Here is a 22,042-nt window from a genome sequence, read left to right on the forward strand (position 1 = left end):
TATGTCTTGAGCTTATCTCGTCATTCAAATATTGCACGTAAAATAAAGTTTACTGCATACAAATTGGTACTTTCATCGAGAACTTTATAAAACTACGTTAACCTTTGAGCTGGCCGGCAATATATATTTTCTTTAAATTGTTATTAATTAGGTGTTATTAGACAAATTTTTTTTCCCACACACACTGGAGTTATATATATATATATATATATATATATATATATATATATATATATATATATATATATTATATTTATAGTCAAACATGAATTCAGCTAATTTAAGTGGATCATATATAGTTCATAACATGAAGATGCGAGGATTGAATTACAAAGATATGATCGATTGAGAGTTTGGTGGACTGCTCAACCAATACATACTTATTATTAATTACCAAACAAGCTACTAATATTAATACCCTTACATCAGGTACGTACGCTTGCAATAGTGCAATATACACACAACTGCATGCATACAAAGGGTCGTCACCATCTAGTTCTCAGTTTCAGTCTCAACAGCATGAGGTCCATGTCCTCCATGACCTCCGTGTCCACCATGTCCTCCGTGTCCACCATGTCCTCCATGGCCGCCATGTCCATGATCGTGTCCGTGGTAACCGTCAGTGTTGGCTTTTTCTACAGTCGAAAAAATCTATACGTTAGAAAGGAAAAGAAAAGAAACATAATACAATTAAGTTGAATTATAGAATGTAATTCTATACTGGTTGATTAAGAAATTAAGTGAGAAACTCACGAGTAGTAGTGGTAGTCTCAGCTAGGTCACGATGAGCCGAGACCTCAGCAGAGATGAGGAGAACAGCGAAGGCGAGGGCGACAAGAAGGAAAGTCTTTGAGAGTGCCATCTCGATCTCTCTTGATTGCTTAGAGTTTGTAGGAAGGTATGCAAGAGGTGATTGATTTCTGAGTGAAGTTGCTGAAGCTTGGCCCTCCCTATTTATAGACTTCTTGGCCTCGAAGAGTGATCGAGTACGTGGGAGAGGAGTGAGCGAGTGAGAAAGAGGGATCAATTTGTGAGACCCACAGTTTAATTTCTTTCTTTTCCTTTTCTTTTTGCGCATAATTAAACTAGTACGAAATGCTTTATTTGGTTTTCTTGATAAGGTTGATGTGAGTGCGTTTCAATTAAGCAAGTATTTGAGTCCACGTAACTATACGTGTTACTCGATCTGAAGTTCTAATTTTAAGGGATGTGGAAAATCGGGTGAAGTTCCGATGATTCTCTTTCTTAGCATCAATTTACAGAGTGAGAATGAACCATCAATATCAAATTAGGCAGTTACATATATACATATGAAAATGGATTAGCCTAATAGTCTAAAAGTTTGAATTAGGGAGCTTTTCACACTACAATGTTGACAAACCACATACAACTCACATGTCTCAAGGCCAGATAAATAAACATTTCATTCAATTTCGAAAAAATCGTATGAAACTATGGATCTTGTGCGATATATACGTCCCTCCTTACGTCACTAGGTCATATAAATATGGGAAAGTATACCCCATTGTTATTAATATAGGGCACACGGGATGCTTTTAACCGGACATAATTGGATTTGCATCAAGATGGAAATATGACCACATGCACCTACTCACTGTAGGGTAGGCACTATTATGTTGAATTTGTAATTTTTCACTCGCGTCATTTTCAGACTACGGGACATTTAAAAATTCACTCAACTCCATAGAACAGAAGATGCTTATGGATTAGTCTGGCTTTGTCAGGCTTTCGCCGCAATGTCGGTGCAGGTGTTCTGGCGTTGGGATACCACTGCATGGGTGTGTGAGTTACTAACAACTAACCCGATTAAAAAAAAAAAAAAAATACTTATGGATAAACATGTTTGAAGATCATAGAAGATTGTAGAAGATGCATGTTGCATAATTAGGCTCCTTCTTTTCTGAAGCTTTTGTAACGGTTTATTGTTTTTTATTTTTTTTTAAATTATCACAAACATAAAAGAAGTTTGGCCGCTGATTGTTTAGCTAAAATAAAAGATCTAGCATGAAATTCTCGAGGGCACTGGCTGAACCCATTATTATTAATATAGAGCACACGGGATGCTTTTAACTGGACATAATTGGATTTGGATAAAGATGAAACTATGACCACATGCACCTACTCACTCCCACTGTAGGGTAGGTACTATTATAAATTTGTAATTATTTTTTTTTTGTCAAATTGAATTTGTAATTTTTCACTCACATCATTTTCATACGTACTACGGGACATATGGCCATTGCTCATAGAACAGAAGGAAAAAATAAAAGAAAAAAGAAAAACGTAATTGATCATGTTTATCTATGGCGGCCATGCTAGCTTATAGATAAGCATGTTTTTTTTTTTTTTTGGCTGAATTATAGATAAGCATGTTTGAAGATCATAGAAGATTGTAGAATCATAGAAGATTGTATAAAATGTTGCTTAGGCTCTTTCTCAAGCTTTTGAAAAGGTTTTTGTCATTTTTTTTTTTTAATTATCACAAGCATGAAAAAAATGAACTTCGACAACCGATTAATTAGCTAAGATGAGAGACAGCATGAAATAGTGGACTAATTTGACCAAGTGGACTGTAATGTTTTATCAATCGGATTTGTCATCGGTGTCTCCTTTATTTTTTCGGTATTGTTGGACACTCTTTCTTCTAGGCGGCGCGACCAAATCTGCTGTCTCTTCCTCGTCGCTAGGTTGCTGTTCTGGTGGTGATGTGTGTGGGCTCGCCTGATTTGGGCCTTGGTCTTTGTGTTTTATGGTCTGTAATCCTAGTTGTTTGCTGGATTTGGCTGTTGGCCAATCTTTTTTTTTTTTTTTTAAAGGGGTTTGAAACCCAGCCTAGCTGGGAGGCTCAGCCCCACGCCCGGTTCTATTTATTGAAATAATACTTTGCAACGGGGGGGGGGGGGGACATAAAACCTGAACCCCGTGCTACATTAGAAAGATTACAATAATCCTCATAGAGTACATCCTGAATAATAGCAGGAGTCTCCTCTAACCATACATCATCCAGTCCATCAACACTAGCAAGGCGTGCAAGCCTATGTGAAACACCATTTGCTTCACGGTAGATATGCATTATTCTAAATGATTGAAAAGCAGTAAGGTAGTCTTTACAATCATCTAAAACACGACTTACCTCCGAAAAATTATCCTCGCAATTTAGAGCAGCAATTAGAAGGGCAGAGTCGCTCTCAATGTCAATTTCGACCAACCTTGGTGTATACCAAGAAGAAGACCAGCTCTGCACGTCTCAGCCTCCATATTAAGGCCAATCTTCTTATGTGTGTTAGAATTCTGTTTGTGTCTGTGGTTCCGACCAGTTGCTGAATTTGGTTGTAATCTTTCGTTTATTTAATGTCGTGAGTTTCATCATTTGTTTGCCAATAAAAAGTTGAATTTCCTGAAATCCGTCACTTTCAACCAAGCAATAGCCGCTTCATTGTTGAAAGTTATGTCACCCTGCTCTTGAATCTGGACCTTATTAGAGCCGCTACGCTCCGGAAGAATTCACATGAAAGCATTTGCATTGAAGGCCTTGTAGGTGTTCAGTCGAAGTCGAAGTATGCACCATGAACAAGCAACGAGTGACGAAAGCTTTCCCTGGCGTCGCAAATGACACAAATGGATGGTGCATGACATCATCATTATCATCCAACCCTAAGGAAAAAACTAGCCTAGCCGTCATTGCATCAACAGATGCCATAAAATAGTGCTAATAAATCCAACCCTAGAAGAGGCTTAAGAGATGGTGAAGATTCTAGGAGAATAAATACCACATTTTTCTCATTTGGTATTTGGATCTCTTACCCAAAATTTTATCACTAAATTTTCAATTTTACCCTTTTGAGAATTTTCTTTTCTTTATCTTCTTCCACTTCCTGACCTCAATCTACCTCCTCACAAGACTTGTGTGTCTTCGACAAAAACTTTGTTGTGAGAGAAAGATAGAGAGGTTCAGAGGTTGATCAATAAATATAACACATATGAGATCAAGGATATTGAAAGAATTGATAAAGAAGACAATTTGGGATTCAAGTTTGGAGAAGGTTCATAGGAGAAAGCATATGAGGGTTGGGCCTTTGAGTGTTATATGATTGCAATTTAATGTCATCCCAAGATATCAAGTAGCAAAATCAATGGAATGCACACATCTAGATCTAGTTGATTATGAAGAAACAAATGAGTTTATAAGCAAAGCAAACTAATTTAGTCTGTTTAATAAGAAATTCAACTCATAATATTAAAAGAAGTAGGAGCCATTCAATTAGGCGGACTCGGTGATCAAAACTTTATCTTTTAGACGAGGACTCTCATATAGGACTTGCCAATTCCGATAGAGAGACATACAGGAGAATAAATAAGAGAAACAAGAAAAAAAATATAGAAAAGAGAAGGAGGAAGAGAAAAAAAAAAATATGCAGGAAAGAGGAAGAGGAAGAGGAAGAAGGAGAAAGAAAGAGAAACCAAGAAATGGCAATTTCAATTTGGGGATGCATCTTTGGTTGCATCGCGACTACGTTATAAATTTCTTTTTTTTTTTTTTTAGTTTTCTACAGGGTCAAAATGGGAATAAAAAATTTATAAAAACTGAGGGAGGTCCATATGACAATTGTGGAGGTATAAATAGAAGCACTCCAAGGGAAAACATTAAAAATAATAGTGTACTTTTGCTATTTACATACACAAAAAGAAAAAGAAAAAATAAAATATATACTCCAGAGATGAGGAGAGGTGCGGCCGTATCCTTCATTTCCTTTACTTCTGCGCTCCAAAGGTTTAGAGGTACATAATCTATACTATTATTAAGAGAAGAGATTTTGTTAGCCAAAATCTAAAATTTTGACAGAATTGACCCTAGAAGATTAATAAACTTTGAGAATTAATTAAATCACAAAGATAATTAAGACATTTACAAAATGTATTTTATTAAAAAAAAATTTTAAAAAGTACCCACAACTTACTTTTCTCTCTCTCATTTTCTTTTCTCTGCAATAACCAACTCTTTTCTTTTTTATTTTCTGAAAAAAATAATAATAACTTGCACAAGCAGAGCATTAATATTGATCCAATCTTGTGGAATATTAGACACAAAGCAGCGCTATATATGCAAGAGTAATCATTGCGTGTTTGTTAATATTATTTATCTGATTTATATTCTTCTTTTTGGAATAACAAATTGATTGTGAATCTCTGTGTATTGCTACCGTTGTGGGAAGCAATCGATCTCTTTTTTTTTTTTTGAATAATCGATCTCTTTTTTTCAAAATGGAATTTGCGCGTTCAATCATGTTCATCACCACGTAATTTTCCCTAAAGCATATATAAATTAAGAGCAATGATATAGGGCATCAATGAGGCCTAAGATTTGTGGCCTCAATCCTAGGTGTTATGCCATGTAATCTACACACATCACATATTTGCCGAATCATGTTATGTAATTCTTGAGTAAAAAGATCATCTTATCATTCCAAAATCTAATGGCTCTAAATTATTTTAGTTTTCAATCGCCATCAATCACCATATTTCTTGGGTTAGAATTACGATTTCAATATTTTTATTTTTGTGAATCCAATTTAATTTTTGACTTTTCTAATTAACTTGTTAGTGTAAGGAAACTAACATGCATGACTCAATTCTCTCCCAATTCAAGGGTATTCTATTAAAATCTAATTTCATCAACAACACTAAATCTCTCAAAAGGTCGGCCACTGCTCTGCAAAATCGTCCTCATCCGGCGGCGCTCGGGCGCACGGGCGGGCCTTTGGGCCTTGCCATCGTCGTGAGGTCGGCTGCCGGACGGGTATTGGATTGCTATTGCTCATGGGGGGGCCATCGAACTGGGTTTGCTTGGGCTTGTCGGATTGTTCTGGCTGGGAGGACAAACGGTGGTGGTCGTGATAATTGCTCCGGCGATCGAACCCGGATGGCAGTGGTCTTGGATCGGGGTTTTTGGTTTCTCTTCGTCTTGGCGTTGTTTCGAGGTAGCGTGGCCAATGGGATTTGGGTCGCAGTGGTGTGATCGTGGCGGAGCGGATCGCGGCTGTGCGGATCGTGGCGGTGACAGTGTGGGGTGTGAGGGCATGGCTGGTTGGATCGGGGTTGGGTGGCGTGACTGTGGCAGTATGGCCCGTGTGGTGCGGTTTTGAGTCGTTGACGGTTGCGATCGTGGGATGCGGATCGTGAGGGGCAGGTTGTCACGCCCCGGATTTTGAATGATAAATTCAAATCCGAAACCTGAATAATTACAATTACAAAAAAACCAAATCTCGAAACTTCGAGTTCATTATTACAATTCACTCTCACAATATATTATAAAGCTCAAATGAGCATAACACACCTCACAACTTACAATTGTTGTAAAACTCTAACAATTGCTCTAACCGCACGATCACCGTCCTGGTTCTCCTGTCCTGTAGGATTACCCGCTACACAATTTGAATAGTGTACCGGGAGTTGCAACAACACAAAACCCGGTAAGCTTTTTACAGCCAGTATGAGTAAACAAGAAAGAACTGTTGATTTATTAGATTTCAAGACTACCACAAACCCACGTTACTTTCTCACTCTCATATATATATATAGACACTTATGAGTTACTCTCAATTTAGCTCATAAGATCACTCACTCTCATATATATATGTAGACACTTATGAGTTACTCTCAATTTAGCTCATAAGATCCCTCACTCTCATATATATATATAGACACTTATGAGTTACTCTCAAATTCGCTCATAAGATTTCCCAACATTTGGTAGACAGACTCATATATATATATAGACCCTTATGAGTTACTCTCAATTTCCCTCATAAGGTTACCATATATATATTGACACTTATGAGTTACTCTCAATTTCACTCATAAGGTCACTCCACATTTGGCAGACAGACTAGAGCTCTAACTGAACGTAACCACTCGTCCGGCCACAGACGTGATTACGATTTAATACTATTAATAACCACCAGCCCGGTACGAGAGCGTGATTCACTAATAGATGCCATGGTCACCTTGTGACCTAGTGATCTCCACAGATCACAACAATTTATTGTTCCTCAACAATAAAACTCAACACCTCTCACAATATATTGTTTCTCAACAATAAACTCAATATCTCTCACAATATATTGTTTCTCAACAATAACTCAACACAACTCCAACAATACATATTATTTCACGTAATAATATATATACAGACATTCACACAGGAATGTCTAGTAACACCAACAATAGTTCATATGATTGCAACAAAATAAAGCAATTAATTGTATTGGGTTCGTAATATGAACCACGTGAGGTTTACTCACCTCGATAATCCCGCTGCGTCTTCAATTCAGCTCAAAATACGATCCACAATCGTCCACCAACTCAAACCGTCAATCACCTAGTCCAATAATGATCTTGACTTAGCCAACAACTCAAATATGAAATTAAACGACGATCCAACGCTCAGATTCAAATTAAACGATGATCCAACGGTCGGATCTGAATTTAATGATGATCCAACGGTCGGATCCTCACGGATCGCCTTTAGGATCATCCTCCAAAATTATCACGAAGATCCAACGGTCAGATCTTCCTGAATCGCCTTTACTAACATCTCCACAAAATTATATGAAAATCCGACGGTCAGATTCTCACGAATCGCCTTCCGAATCACTATTTCTCAATTATACGAAGATCCAACGGTCGGATCTTCGTCCGTGACCTCACAAGGTCACCGGGACAGTCATACGATCAACATATCCAAAATTGAAGCAAAACCGATGGTCAGATCTTCACAGATCGTAAACCGAAGATAAACGTAAAAACGTTAAATAGTAACGTCAAAACGTAAATCCACTATTTATCAACTTTTTCTAACATGACCATGTTATATATCAAAACGCTCGTATGGATGCATAGATCATCGCCTAGATAATGAAAACTCGAAATATGGTCTGATGCGCCGCCACAAGCGGTGGTCAGTGGGCGGTCAACGCGGCGGTCAACGACGGTCAACCACCTCAGATGGCAAAGTGACCAACTACAAACTGGTTCAAAATGAAAGGGTGATCGACTTCCATACCTGGAGCTAAGTCTGGTTTGGCCTAGATCGTCCTAGATCAAGCGTTGAAGTTGGATTAATCTCGTGCGTCTGATCAGATTCAGATTAAATCAGGGACGTCGAAAAAGTCAAACCATGATCTAGCGTTCTATACACAAAATCGTGATGAAAGGCTTACATGGGGATGATCAGCATGAGGAGGAGATCACGAAAATGGGGACGATCGGCCCATGCAACGCCGGAAAAGTCGTTTTCCGGTCGGGTCGGGTTCACATGGCTGGGGCGTCTTCGATCTCCATCTGGGGGCAGCGGCGGGGCAAGACGGTGGCAGGGAGCGGCTGGGCGTGCGACGGCGAGCTCGGGGAAGGCCGGGTCCGTGGCCAGAGGAGGCCGGAGGAGGGCCGTTCGGCCGGGTCGGGTCGAGCGGTTCGGCCGCGTGGGAGAGGAGAGAGGACGGAGGGTTTCGGGGGACTATTCCGCAAAATCTCCATTTTTTTGTCCTTAATGAATAAATCAGAAATTTTTCCTATTTATAGAAAATTCCCAATTTTCAAATATTCATAACTTAATCATACGAACTCCGAATAATGCGTTCCACATGTCCACGAACTCGTATCGACGAGCTCTACAACTTTCATGAAGGAAGTTTTCCCAAATTTTGAACGAATAAAAAGTCAACTTTGTTGACCCCCTAAAAACGTTCGTTTTCGAAAATAAAATCGTTCGAACTAATTCCACAACTTCTCCAAGCTTCGTACTCGCTCCTACTATCGTGAAATCATTTCTAAAAATCCACGGAAATTAATTTGGATTTTTCGGGGTATTACAATCTACCCTCCTTAAAGAAATTTCGTCCCGAAATTTGAGCGTAAGTCAATTCCTCTCGATTAAGGTTGACCTAATCATAGAATCTCCATCTTTTCCAAATCTGTAGTAATCTACAAAGCCACAATCCTTTGTATAAAAATACATTCCTAGGGCCACTAAATCCTTTCATCACAATGTAAATTCACAAAACAACTGCTCAACAACACTCCACATCACATACACAAAATCGTCACATGGATCATCTCATAGATCCTCACATAGATCTTCACATAGATCTTCACATAGATCATCACTCTGTACTGGCATACAAGCACAGTAAACACTCCCACAAAGTGTTTCGCTACTCAATTAGCATCACGGTAAATCTCTATAGTAAAACTCAAGCATGCACCTTTCTTCACAACAATAGAGATGCATCACTCAAAACAAATCATCCCCAAAAGCACGCCAATAAAATATGTCACCCAGTGACGATGACTTGGGCTTGTTCAATCCTTGGGCTAAGCATTAGGGCTGGCCAATTGGGCCTGAAGAAATCGGACCATCCACATTTCGAACCGGCCCAAACCACTTTGGGTTTAACATTTGGGCCTACTATTCGGGCTTACTATTTGGGCCTACCAATCGGCCCACCATCTTCCAGCTCGGCTACGGTATGAAATTGTACATACCGTATATACGTATGTATACCGTACAGATCGTATATACGTATGCATACCGTACAACTGTATATTCGTATGCATACCGTACAGACCGTATATACGTATGCATACTGTACAACTGTATATAAGTATACATACCGTACAGACCGTATATACGTATGTATACCGTACATACCGTATATACGTCCGTATATCAAGCATATACGAGATCCAAAAATATTTGTAAGAGGTAAGGTTCGAACTCCCGACCTCAAACACGAAGGTTTTGCTCCCAACCACTGAAGCAAGAGCTGCCTTCATTAATATATGCTCACGTGTTATATTTATTATGTCATAAGCGACATAAATAAAATAACGGGGGAGGCAAGGTTCGAAACCTTAACCTGCTGCACAAGGGCTTTGCCCACCAACCACTGGAGCACAAGCTGTGCTTAATATAATGTGTACAAATGTTTTACTTATTATGTCATAAGCGAACATAATAAAAATAAACGAGAGGCAAGGTTCGAACCTCTGACCTCTTGTACATGAGCCTTGCTCTTCAACCACTAGAGCACCAGCTGCTCTCGTTACTATCCATGCAACTTCTTTTATTTATTCTATCATAAGCGATAGAATAACAACAAACTGTCGGTACACTCCACGTGCCACGACACGTCTCTTCCGTGATTTACGGAAAGCAAATCACTTTCGGCTAAAGCTGTCTGCCACAGCGTCTCGAGGTTCGGCCTGTCCCCTTACACGCTCAACACGCGCCAACAGCTTTTCCGGGTTTCGGGGCGACTTTAATCCAACGCGTGGATTCAAATTCTGAGATCGTTCATCCAACGGTGGAGATCTGCTCACCTTGTTCTATAAATAGGTGCATTCTGGAGAAAAACTGTTCACTCCAAAAGAAAAGAAATTTTTCTTCCGAGCTCAAGTCTTTCTCTCTCAACTCTTCAGCCTTTCTCTTCTCAAATCCTTTCTTCATCAATTTCAATCCTTCTCTTCTGATCTTCTCTCCCATCTAGTTGATTCAATCCCATCTTTCCTCTGAACTTTCAGATCTTCAATATTTTCCTCCAAATCTTCAATCCTTCTTTCTCAGATCTTTTCTTCCATTTGAAGATTCGATCTCATCTTTCCTCTGAGAATCTCAGATCTCCAATCACCAGTTCAACAACTCCAATCCTTCTAACAAAATCTCCCTCAAACACTAAACCATGTATTCCTCGATTTCCACATCCTCTCACCCCATGACCCAAGAGCCACGAACTCTGCAACTAATGGAGCTCCAAACCCCGCAACAAATGGAACCACAACAACAGCAACCAACAGAGGAGGGAGGAAACACCCAAGCAGCTGGAAGTAGTGCCAACATGGATTTCTGGCGAAGCCGTACCAGGTGGATTCCTACTCCAGAACAAATAAGAATCCTCAAGGATCTTTACTACGTCAAGGGATTTAAGTGCCCAACTACAGAGCAGATTCACGAGATCTGTCTCCAGCTGAACCAGTATGGGCATGTTGAGGGTAAGAACATTTACTTTTGGTTCCAGAACGTCAGGGCTCGAGAGAAGCAGATGAATAGGTGTAATCAGGCTGCTCCAGTGCCCATGAGAACTAGTTCTCTTGGTACTGGTAGATCCATTGATCTCAATTTTGGGTCCACTGGTTCTACTGGTGCTGGTGGATCCATCGACATCAATTTTGGGCCAGCTGGTGGATCCATTGACATCAATTTTGGGTCCACTAGTTCTACTGATGATGGTAGATCCATTGATCTCAACTTTGGTTCCACCTATTCTACTGGTAATGAAGGATTTATTTACTTAAATTTTGTTTCATATTCTTCCTCACACTTCAACACTAATACCAGTCCAACTCTTTTGGCACAACAGGAGGACAAACATCCCTGCAACAACGAGGAGGAGATCACCAGGAGGTTCAAACTCTTCCTCTGTTCCCCGTGCACGGCGAGGACGTCTTTGGTAACCTGAAGACTACTTCCGAGGAAGGTAGTGCACATGATTACTATTTCGGTGGCTCAGGCGGTTACAACCGTGGATCTCCAGTTTCTCTTGAGCTCAGCCTCAACCCATCCGGAGCTACTGATTAGGCTTAGTATAGCGTAGTTCCAATTTCCTTTTTGTAATAATAAATCAATAAGATGGTGTGCATGTTGTTTCTTCTTTTTGTTTAACCAACAACAACACCAAGGATCGAACCTTGGTCACCCAATACTATTTTCAAAACCATAAACAACTCTACTGCACACATCTTTCATAATGATGCAATAAAAACAATCACTCAAAAAGAATCCAACAATCAATTAAGTTGCACAGAGGTCTAGCTAGCATCCTCTGAGTCAAACCAAACACAAACAATTTCGTCGCTAGAATTCAGGGATTAATAAAGCTAAACACTTCCCATTCAGAAACACCTATAGAGCACCAAACTTAACACCTCTTACGCTCGTGATCTTTAGAACTAGAACACTAACATATCCTTCACTGGGCAGGAAAGTACATGTCTCAAAAGAATGCTACAAATTCGCTCCAAGTCATTATCGATAATTCATATCCTTAGTACCAAATCTAATCATGGTCATGTTTCACCTTAAAGAAGGAACATAGCCACATTCTTCTTCTTTCTCAATACAGTACCATCATGGAAAAATACTAGCTCTAATGAATCTCTACTCAAGTAAACTCTCACCTTGAACTTTCAACTCCTTAAGTTCAGTTTCATCCAATAAGGCGACATTAATATAGGTATCTAACCTGGTATCACCTCGATAACAAACTCCACCACCCTCCTTATAGATAACCTAAGTATCTCCAAATTACCTCACTACACTCAAAAATTTATATCAATCTCTTCCCAAACCACAGAGTCAAGAATCCTGTTCAATGGCTAACACCTTAACCAAGGTGAGTTCTATCAAATGGTTACATCACACAACTACCACTAAAGCACTACAAGCACTGCCATAAAAACTGTTATAAAATAAACACTACTGGCACCACCACAAGGCTGCCATATGCACAAGTCTGCTATAGACATCAGGGAAAAAACCCATACTTTTACTCATAACTTTTCCTTCTAAAAGTTCATCACGTAGTGTATATAAAATCACCACACAACCTTCTTAGTCTACACTAAGAATTCAATCTCACACAAGGTCAGCATAATTGCCTCAGAGTCACTTTAATCACGTATCACATGTCAATTACCAAAACTCCACTAAGACGTCTCTTTATAAAACAAGATATCTAATCCTTGATACGTACACCTCATCTAAACATCTGTACGTCCAACTTAAGAAGACAAAATTTATAACAATTCATACTCGTATCCACACTAGGTACGTGCATAGGTCCACACCATGTCCTCAACCAAACACTTCAACAATCAAAAGAACCTCATTTCCATAAAACAATCCTCGTTGACTTAACAGAGTTGAATCAAGAGGTTCCTATTCCTCAAGGATTGTAACTCGCGGCCACTGAACTTATTCCAATACGAACCTACAAGACAACTGTAAGGTTCTAAGTACAACCCCTTCGAATCTCCATCACCTAAGGAGTATAGTATGCTTGGCTAAGACATGTATAACACTTAAAACACAGTATAAGTCAAATACAAATTCATATTAACCAAGTCAATACTATAGGGAAGGTATTCACGTTCCCTAAACGACCTAGCGGCCTAAACAACTCCCAACACTCACGCATACCCAATGACTTAGCCAATACCGAAGAGCACACGATGGGGATCCGCTGCAGACGGGCCATCACTCGGAAGGTATTGACACATCACCAAATATGCACCTTACGCTCTGATACCAAACTGTCACGCCCCGGATTTTGAATGATAAATTCAAATCCGAAACCTGAATAATTACAATTACAAAAAAACCAAATCTCGAAACTTCGAGTTCATTATTACAATTCACTCTCACAATATATTATAAAGCTCAAATGAGCATAACACACCTCACAACTTACAATTGTTGTAAAACTCTAACAATTGCTCTAACCGCACGATCACCGTCCTGGTTCTCCTGTCCTGTAGGATTACCCGCTACACAATTTGAATAGTGTACCGGGAGTTGCAACAACACAAAACCCGGTAAGCTTTTTACAGCCAGTATGAGTAAACAAGAAAGAACTGTTGATTTATTAGATTTCAAGACTACCACAAACCCACGTTACTTTCTCACTCTCATATATATATATAGACACTTATGAGTTACTCTCAATTTAGCTCATAAGATCACTCACTCTCATATATATATGTAGACACTTATGAGTTACTCTCAATTTAGCTCATAAGATCCCTCACTCTCATATATATATATAGACACTTATGAGTTACTCTCAAATTCGCTCATAAGATTTCCCAACATTTGGTAGACAGACTCATATATATATATAGACCCTTATGAGTTACTCTCAATTTCCCTCATAAGGTTACCATATATATATTGACACTTATGAGTTACTCTCAATTTCACTCATAAGGTCACTCCACATTTGGCAGACAGACTAGAGCTCTAACTGAACGTAACCACTCGTCCGGCCACAGACGTGATTACGATTTAATACTATTAATAACCACCAGCCCGGTACGAGAGCGTGATTCACTAATAGATGCCATGGTCACCTTGTGACCTAGTGATCTCCACAGATCACAACAATTTATTGTTCCTCAACAATAAAACTCAACACCTCTCACAATATATTGTTTCTCAACAATAAACTCAATATCTCTCACAATATATTGTTTCTCAACAATAACTCAACACAACTCCAACAATACATATTATTTCACGTAATAATATATATACAGACATTCACACAGGAATGTCTAGTAACACCAACAATAGTTCATATGATTGCAACAAAATAAAGCAATTAATTGTATTGGGTTCGTAATATGAACCACGTGAGGTTTACTCACCTCGATAATCCCGCTGCGTCTTCAATTCAGCTCAAAATACGATCCACAATCGTCCACCAACTCAAACCGTCAATCACCTAGTCCAATAATGATCTTGACTTAGCCAACAACTCAAATATGAAATTAAACGACGATCCAACGCTCAGATTCAAATTAAACGATGATCCAACGGTCGGATCTGAATTTAATGATGATCCAACGGTCGGATCCTCACGGATCGCCTTTAGGATCATCCTCCAAAATTATCACGAAGATCCAACGGTCAGATCTTCCTGAATCGCCTTTACTAACATCTCCACAAAATTATATGAAAATCCGACGGTCAGATTCTCACGAATCGCCTTCCGAATCACTATTTCTCAATTATACGAAGATCCAACGGTCGGATCTTCGTCCGTGACCTCACAAGGTCACCGGGACAGTCATACGATCAACATATCCAAAATTGAAGCAAAACCGATGGTCAGATCTTCACAGATCGTAAACCGAAGATAAACGTAAAAACGTTAAATAGTAACGTCAAAACGTAAATCCACTATTTATCAACTTTTTCTAACATGACCATGTTATATATCAAAACGCTCGTATGGATGCATAGATCATCGCCTAGATAATGAAAACTCGAAATATGGTCTGATGCGCCGCCACAAGCGGTGGTCAGTGGGCGGTCAACGCGGCGGTCAACGACGGTCAACCACCTCAGATGGCAAAGTGACCAACTACAAACTGGTTCAAAATGAAAGGGTGATCGACTTCCATACCTGGAGCTAAGTCTGGTTTGGCCTAGATCGTCCTAGATCAAGCGTTGAAGTTGGATTAATCTCGTGCGTCTGATCAGATTCAGATTAAATCAGGGACGTCGAAAAAGTCAAACCATGATCTAGCGTTCTATACACAAAATCGTGATGAAAGGCTTACATGGGGATGATCAGCATGAGGAGGAGATCACGAAAATGGGGACGATCGGCCCATGCAACGCCGGAAAAGTCGTTTTCCGGTCGGGTCGGGTTCACATGGCTGGGGCGTCTTCGATCTCCATCTGGGGGCAGCGGCGGGGCAAGACGGTGGCAGGGAGCGGCTGGGCGTGCGACGGCGAGCTCGGGGAAGGCCGGGTCCGTGGCCAGAGGAGGCCGGAGGAGGGCCGTTCGGCCGGGTCGGGTCGAGCGGTTCGGCCGCGTGGGAGAGGAGAGAGGACGGAGGGTTTCGGGGGACTATTCCGCAAAATCTCCATTTTTTTGTCCTTAATGAATAAATCAGAAATTTTTCCTATTTATAGAAAATTCCCAATTTTCAAATATTCATAACTTAATCATACGAACTCCGAATAATGCGTTCCACATGTCCACGAACTCGTATCGACGAGCTCTACAACTTTCATGAAGGAAGTTTTCCCAAATTTTGAACGAATAAAAAGTCAACTTTGTTGACCCCCTAAAAACGTTCGTTTTCGAAAATAAAATCGTTCGAACTAATTCCACAACTTCTCCAAGCTTCGTACTCGCTCCTACTATCGTGAAATCATTTCTAAAAATCCACGGAAATTAATTTGGATTTTTCGGGGTATTACACAGGTTGCGGCGGATGGTGAGAGGCTTGCAGGAGCTGGTTCGTGCGACAGGGAGCTGGAGCTGGTGGACTTGGACCGGACCAGTCTGATGGGCCTTGGTGGATCTTTTGTTTGTGGCTGTCCTCTTTTTGGGCTTTAAGTTTTTGGGCTGGGGTCCTACTCTAGTCAATTTGGGCTAGGGTTTAGGCTCTTGGCCTAACTCTATATGTTTTTAGTTTTTATCTAAATTCAATAATTTCCTTGTATTAGGAACCTAAATCACTAGCGCCTCCGGCGTAGTACCAATGGATGATCTCCGCTATCTCTACGATCTGAAATGTATAATGAGTAGGTCTATTCTATGTACCACTGTGGGTACTACCACTACTTTCTTGTCTGTCTATGTCCTTAAATGACAGCGGAAGAGTATGTAATGGCATATTCTGGCTTGTTATGAATAAACTATTTTCGCCCCGTGGGCATGATTCAAAAAAAAAAAAAAAAGGAAACTACCGTGCTATTAATTTTGTTAAATTTATTTATTAAAAGAGTTTAATATTACTTCAAATTACCAGATTTCATGGGTTAGATTTTGATAAAAATAAATAAAATAAAAAGATTTCGTGGTTTAGAATTACGATATTAATATATTTTCTTTGCATTTTTGTGGATCTAATTTTAATTTTTGACTTTTTTTCATCAATTTTTTTTGACTTTTGTGGTTATAAACTTATAATTAGGATATTAATATATATACTTATACCATATTAATTCTAAATCAAATACATACATATATATATATATATATATACACACACACACACACCCTAAACGCGGGTGTGGAAGTGCGCGGTGCTCGCGTGTGCACTTATACATTCCCCGTTCCCGTCCTTTCCTTTGACAGTCACTTAGAATGCCCTTCGACAAATAGTTTTGTGAAGTTTAAAGAAAAAGCCTAAAAGGCATCAGACATTCAGACTATGTAATTGAGCTAAACAAATTGGCCTAATTACCCCTTATACACTATCACCCGTATGAAGAATCACCAGATTATTCCGAAGCCTTGCATCTTAATTTCAATGAAAGAACATAAACATTAAAAAATAATAACAATAATACATTCACCTAAGGAACAACCATTACATATTACATGCAGTTGATTCTAATCTCTTCTGGAAAATTTAACAAAATCATATGGCAACTAAATACTAATAATTCACAGAAAAAAAAAAACCCTAAGGCGCCGACAACAACCTCTGTTTGGCACCACCAAGCCGACCATCTTCCGGCAAGCAAACCTTCAGAAGCATGCTCCAAGGCAATATTCTGGTGTGGAACTGTAGGGGGATCGTGAATATTGAAACCCAAAGGGCCTTCATTGATCTTGTCCGAGCGAAGAAACCAAGTCTTATTTTCTTCGAAGAAACCCTAGCCAAGGAAAATCTCATTGTTTCGCTTAGGGGCAGATTGGGATTCAAGGGTAGCATTTGTGTGGGACATGGCAAGGAGTCTCAAGGCTTGGTGCTACTCTGGAATGAAGACATACATGTTGACGTTTGAACATCCTCCCCAAACCATATTGACACTACCATTGGGAAACCTGGGTCGGAGTTGTGGAGGTTTACAAGGATCTACGGTGTTGCTGCAAGGGGAGGCAGAGACAGAACTTGGTCTCTTATTGAAACCCTAGTTGCGCAGCCATGCTCTCTTCCATGGCTAATGGCTGGAGATTTTAACGAAGTTATGAATCAAGCAAACAAGTCGGGGGCCCCTCCAAGGGCAGCTTCTACAATGGCCAAATTTAGAAGAACGATGTCAGTTTGTGGTTTTATGGATATGGGTTTTGTATGTAGCAAATATACTTGGTCCAATCATTACACAAAGGAGCATTTAGATCGGGGGTTTCAGACAACACAATGGAGACGAAGGTTCCCATTTAGCAGAGTGATCACATTAAGCCCTAGTGAATCTGATCACGGACATCTGTTGATTGAGGTCAATGGTGAAAAGAGGAAAAATAGCAGGAGATGTAAAAGGTTTCACTTTGAGGAGATATGGCATGGCAGGGAGGAATGTGCTAAATCATTTAGCAAGAGTGGGCTAAACCTACAACTGGTAATCCATTAAGACAACTAGGTCACAAGATTAAGTGTGTGGGCCAGCGGCTAATGGAGTGGCACCACTTTGACTTTGATAAACAGAGAGTGGAGATGCGTACTATTCAGGAGAAGTTGAATGACGTAATGAGACAACCATTCTCTTCTCAACAATCTGAAGAACAACGGCTGTTACATGTGAAGTATAGTCAATTACTTACGGTGTAAGAGAAGTATTGGCGGCAACGTTCAAAAACACTTTGGCTAAAGGAAGGTGATAGAAACTCGGCATTCTTTCATAGAAGGGCTAGTAATCGGAAAAGCAGGAATACAATTAAGGGGTTAACAGATGAGAATGATGAATGGCAATCTGCCCCCACCGAGATTCAACGCCTCTTAATGCAGTATTATACTCATATTTTCTCTACTGAAGGTGCAAATGTGATTGCTATGCAGCAAATATTGTATGCAACACCATGCAAAGTCACACAAGACTGAATGAGAGTTTATTGAGGCCGTACACTGATGAAGAGATTAAGGCTACATTCTTCCAAATGCATCCTTCTAAAAGCCCCGGCCCGGATGGTATGTCTCCATTATTTTATCAAAAATATTGGGATGTTGTTAGTCAGGATGTGTGTATGGTTGTGAGGTGTTTACTTGGAACAAGAGATATTTGGGCAGAGTCCAATTATACCTATTTGTGCTTAATCCCAAAGATCAAAGACCCAAAAGATGCTACACATTTTCGACCCATAGCTCTATGCAATGTAATATGCAGAATTAGGTCCAAAGTGGTTGCTAACAGGCTTAAAGTGTGCTTGCCGGATATTATCTCCCCCTTGCAGAGTGCTTATGTTCCATGCAGGTTAATTTCAGACAATATTTTAGTAGCTACTGAGACAGCTCACTTTATGCATACGTTGAAGCATCAGGAGATCGGTTTTTTCTCTTTGAAACTTGACATCATGCAAAGCATATGATAGGCTAGAGTGGAGTATTTTGCAGGGCATCCTACTCAAGCGGTTTCTCTACACCTTGAGTTTAGATGATCATGAGGTGTGTAAATTCTATTAAGTACGTACTCTATCCTTATTCAAGGTGAACCATGTCCACAAATCACTCCTACTAGAGGAATCCTACAGGGAGATCCTCTGTCACCATACTTGTTCATACTATGTGCAGAAGGCTTATCTGCATTGATCAACAAATATGTTAATGATAATGTGGTTGCTGGTCTTCAGACCTCCCCTCAAGCACCAACTCTGCATCATTTATGTTTTGTGAACGATAAGTTTTCTGTTTGGAACCGCAAATGTAGAAGAATGTTATTAATACAGGAATATTCTAAATGTGTATGAGCAAGCTTCTGGACAGAAAGTAAGCTTCCAAAGGAGTAGTATTATCTTCAGCAATAATGTGCCACAGGAAAAGCAATTTCACCTAGCCTCCATTCTTGAAGTTAAATGTGTCAAGGAGCATGATAAGTACTTGGGGCTTCCCTTGAGAGTTGGTAAATCGAAGACAGAGATTTTTGCATACCTCAAAGAAAAATTATCTAAGAAGCTCATCAGTTGGAAGTCAAAAATCCTCAGCAGTGTAGGTAAAGAAATTTTGATCAAGGCTGTGGCACAAACCATGCCCTTATATGCTATGAACTGTTATTTGCTACCTAAGGGTTTATGTGATGATATTCACCAACTTTGTGCTTCCTTCTTCTGGGGTAATACTGAGGAAAAGAAAAAGATACATTGGCGAAGTTAGGAGCGTTTATGTCTTACTAAACATGAAGGTGGCATGGGCTTCAAAAACATTTATGCATACAACTTGGCCATGCCAGCTAAACAAGGGTGGAGGCTGGTAAATAACTCTAATTCACTTATTGCTAAGTTGTTTAAGGCCAGATATCATCCCCATTGTTCATTTTGGGAGGCTGAGCTGGGGTATTCACCTTCTTTCTCTTGGAGAAGCATTTTGCAGGGGAGACCGGTGCTAAAGGCGGGAGTCATTGGCGTATAGGAGATGGTGTTAGAATTTGTGGCTTTAATACCATTGTTGTAATTTGGTGCGGAAGCTTTAGGAGTAGTGGGCTAGGACAATGTGTTTAGGACTTTAGTTTTGGGAGCAAGAGTTTGGGGAAGAAGTTAAAACAGATGAGGTGTTCTGTATTAGAACAGAGGAGTTTTTGATAATTGATGGTTAGTTCATTAATTGATGATTGTACATGGCTTGATACATATATATAGACCAAGTCTGCCGACTTGCTTAACCGACCTTCCCTTGTGGTTAATTGATAACCACACATTAAGAGATGCTTCTAGATACATTTAGACTTTCTTAATTATATGATACATCTAGAAACTTTCTTCACTAGTTAACATGATTGGTCTAGATTAATCTAACTAGATTTGTACAAGTTCTAGATTAATCTAGAACTAGAGAATAGAAAGTATCAATGTGCATTACTGTTTTAACACTCCTCCTTAATCCACATTGATGATACTCTGAGCCAGGGCCGGCCCTGAGGGCTGCTACCTGAGGCAGCCGCCTCAGGCCACCGCTCTCCGGCGGGCCTCGGCCAATTTTTTTTTTTTAATTTTACATATATATGTTGTATAATTATATATTTTACTTTTGCCCGTATTGAGCAATGGGGCCGCGCTAGTGCAGCGGTGATAGAGTTTTTATGTCTTTTTTTTTTTTCCTTAATTAATTTCTTTGTAATTAAACATTTTTTGTTCCTTCTTTTTCCAGCTTCTATGGAAAGAATATTTTGGAAATGAATACTAATGTATTTGCCCTTTGTTTTTCATTGGTTTCTTTTGTAATTAAATATATTTTGTTCTTTTTTATTTTTTCAACTTCTAAGAGAAAAATTATTTTGGAATTGAATACCTTTTTTTTTTTTTTTTGCATTACTATTAATGTAGGGATTCAATTTATATATATATAAAAGTTTGTTCGATTATATGATTTTTTTATATGAGGCCACATTTTAATTATTCGCCTCAGGCCTCCAAAATGTCAGGACCGGCCCTGCTCTGAGCAATCTTGTAGTAATTCAAGTGCCTTGGCGAAGGTGTTCTCGCTCTTGCTTTCTTTTTCCCCAGCCTTCCTCTGGCTTTCTTCTTCCATAGCCTTTCTCCAGCTTTCTTCTTCATCACAACTTCACAAATGATAATTTGTGAAGACCGATTATTTAGAAGCCAACGTGGTGCTGGAGACCGATTATTTAGAAGCCACAACAGCAATTAATAATCCCAGCCCGGATCTTACTGTGTTGGGAGGTCTGGAAGATGATGTCAAAACTGTTTTGGGTTTGTTTCGAAATGTGTATGTTGGCCGTACGTGCTCCAAGAACTTGTAATGGAGTAGCTCATAGGCTAGCTAGTATTGCTTTTGAGGGAAGGCTGTTTTTGGTTCAGTCGAATACCTAACTGCATAGTTGATGTTATGCAGTTTGATTGTAATCACTTTGGCTAATTGCCTCCTAATGTAAGTATTTCTGTCTTTGATTCAAAAAAATTACATATTACATGCAATATTGAACACGGATGACATCCATCCAATAGCAATGTCAGACTATTATCTTCTATATCAGCTTCCCTTTTAATGCAACTGATATGTATCTATGGATTTGAGTCCTGCCCTACAATATTTGATGCATTTTTACCCCAATTGGTCCCCATCATCCTGCATTTTGAATAAGGAAAAGAAAATAATGAGTCCATCCTCTTCTGGAAATTAGTTCTTGCCCTTTAGAGCTTTGAAGAGTAGAGGAAAAAATATCATAAAACATAATAACATAATTCTTTTCCATTCATGTAGTGTATTCAATTTACAGATGTTCAAAACTTCAAATCACAACAGGTATACAGTAAAGAAACCAAAACCAATCTTT

General features: G+C 39.4%; 3 protein-coding genes across 3 annotated transcripts; 2 read left to right on the forward strand and 1 right to left on the reverse strand.

Annotated features, from left to right (window-relative positions):
* Positions 1-270: 270 nt before the first annotated feature.
* LOC133721144 (glycine-rich protein DC7.1-like) lies at positions 271-941 on the reverse strand. The gene is made up of 2 exons (XM_062147678.1): positions 754-941; positions 271-635 (listed from the first exon to the last, which is right to left on the reverse strand). The coding sequence occupies exons 1-2, from the start codon at positions 860-862 to the stop codon at positions 493-495; spliced, it is 252 nt and encodes an 83-aa protein (XP_062003662.1). The 5' UTR covers positions 863-941; the 3' UTR covers positions 271-492.
* Positions 942-10,636: 9,695 nt separating this feature from the next.
* LOC133723744 (uncharacterized) lies at positions 10,637-13,180 on the forward strand. The gene is made up of 2 exons (XM_062150613.1): positions 10,637-11,067; positions 11,436-13,180. The coding sequence occupies exons 1-2, from the start codon at positions 10,758-10,760 to the stop codon at positions 11,651-11,653; spliced, it is 528 nt and encodes a 175-aa protein (XP_062006597.1). The 5' UTR covers positions 10,637-10,757; the 3' UTR covers positions 11,654-13,180.
* Positions 13,181-17,764: 4,584 nt separating this feature from the next.
* On the forward strand, positions 17,765-19,905 carry LOC133723027 (uncharacterized). Its single transcript, XM_062149863.1, has 4 exons — positions 17,765-18,160; positions 18,247-18,344; positions 18,575-19,009; positions 19,482-19,905. Exons 1-4 carry the CDS (start codon positions 17,765-17,767, stop codon positions 19,903-19,905), a joined length of 1,353 nt encoding a protein of 450 aa, XP_062005847.1.
* Positions 19,906-22,042: the final 2,137 nt, after the last annotated feature.

Source organism: Rosa rugosa, chromosome 7 (assembly GCF_958449725.1).
Source record: "Rosa rugosa chromosome 7, drRosRugo1.1, whole genome shotgun sequence".
NCBI lineage: Eukaryota > Viridiplantae > Streptophyta > Magnoliopsida > Rosales > Rosaceae > Rosa > Rosa rugosa.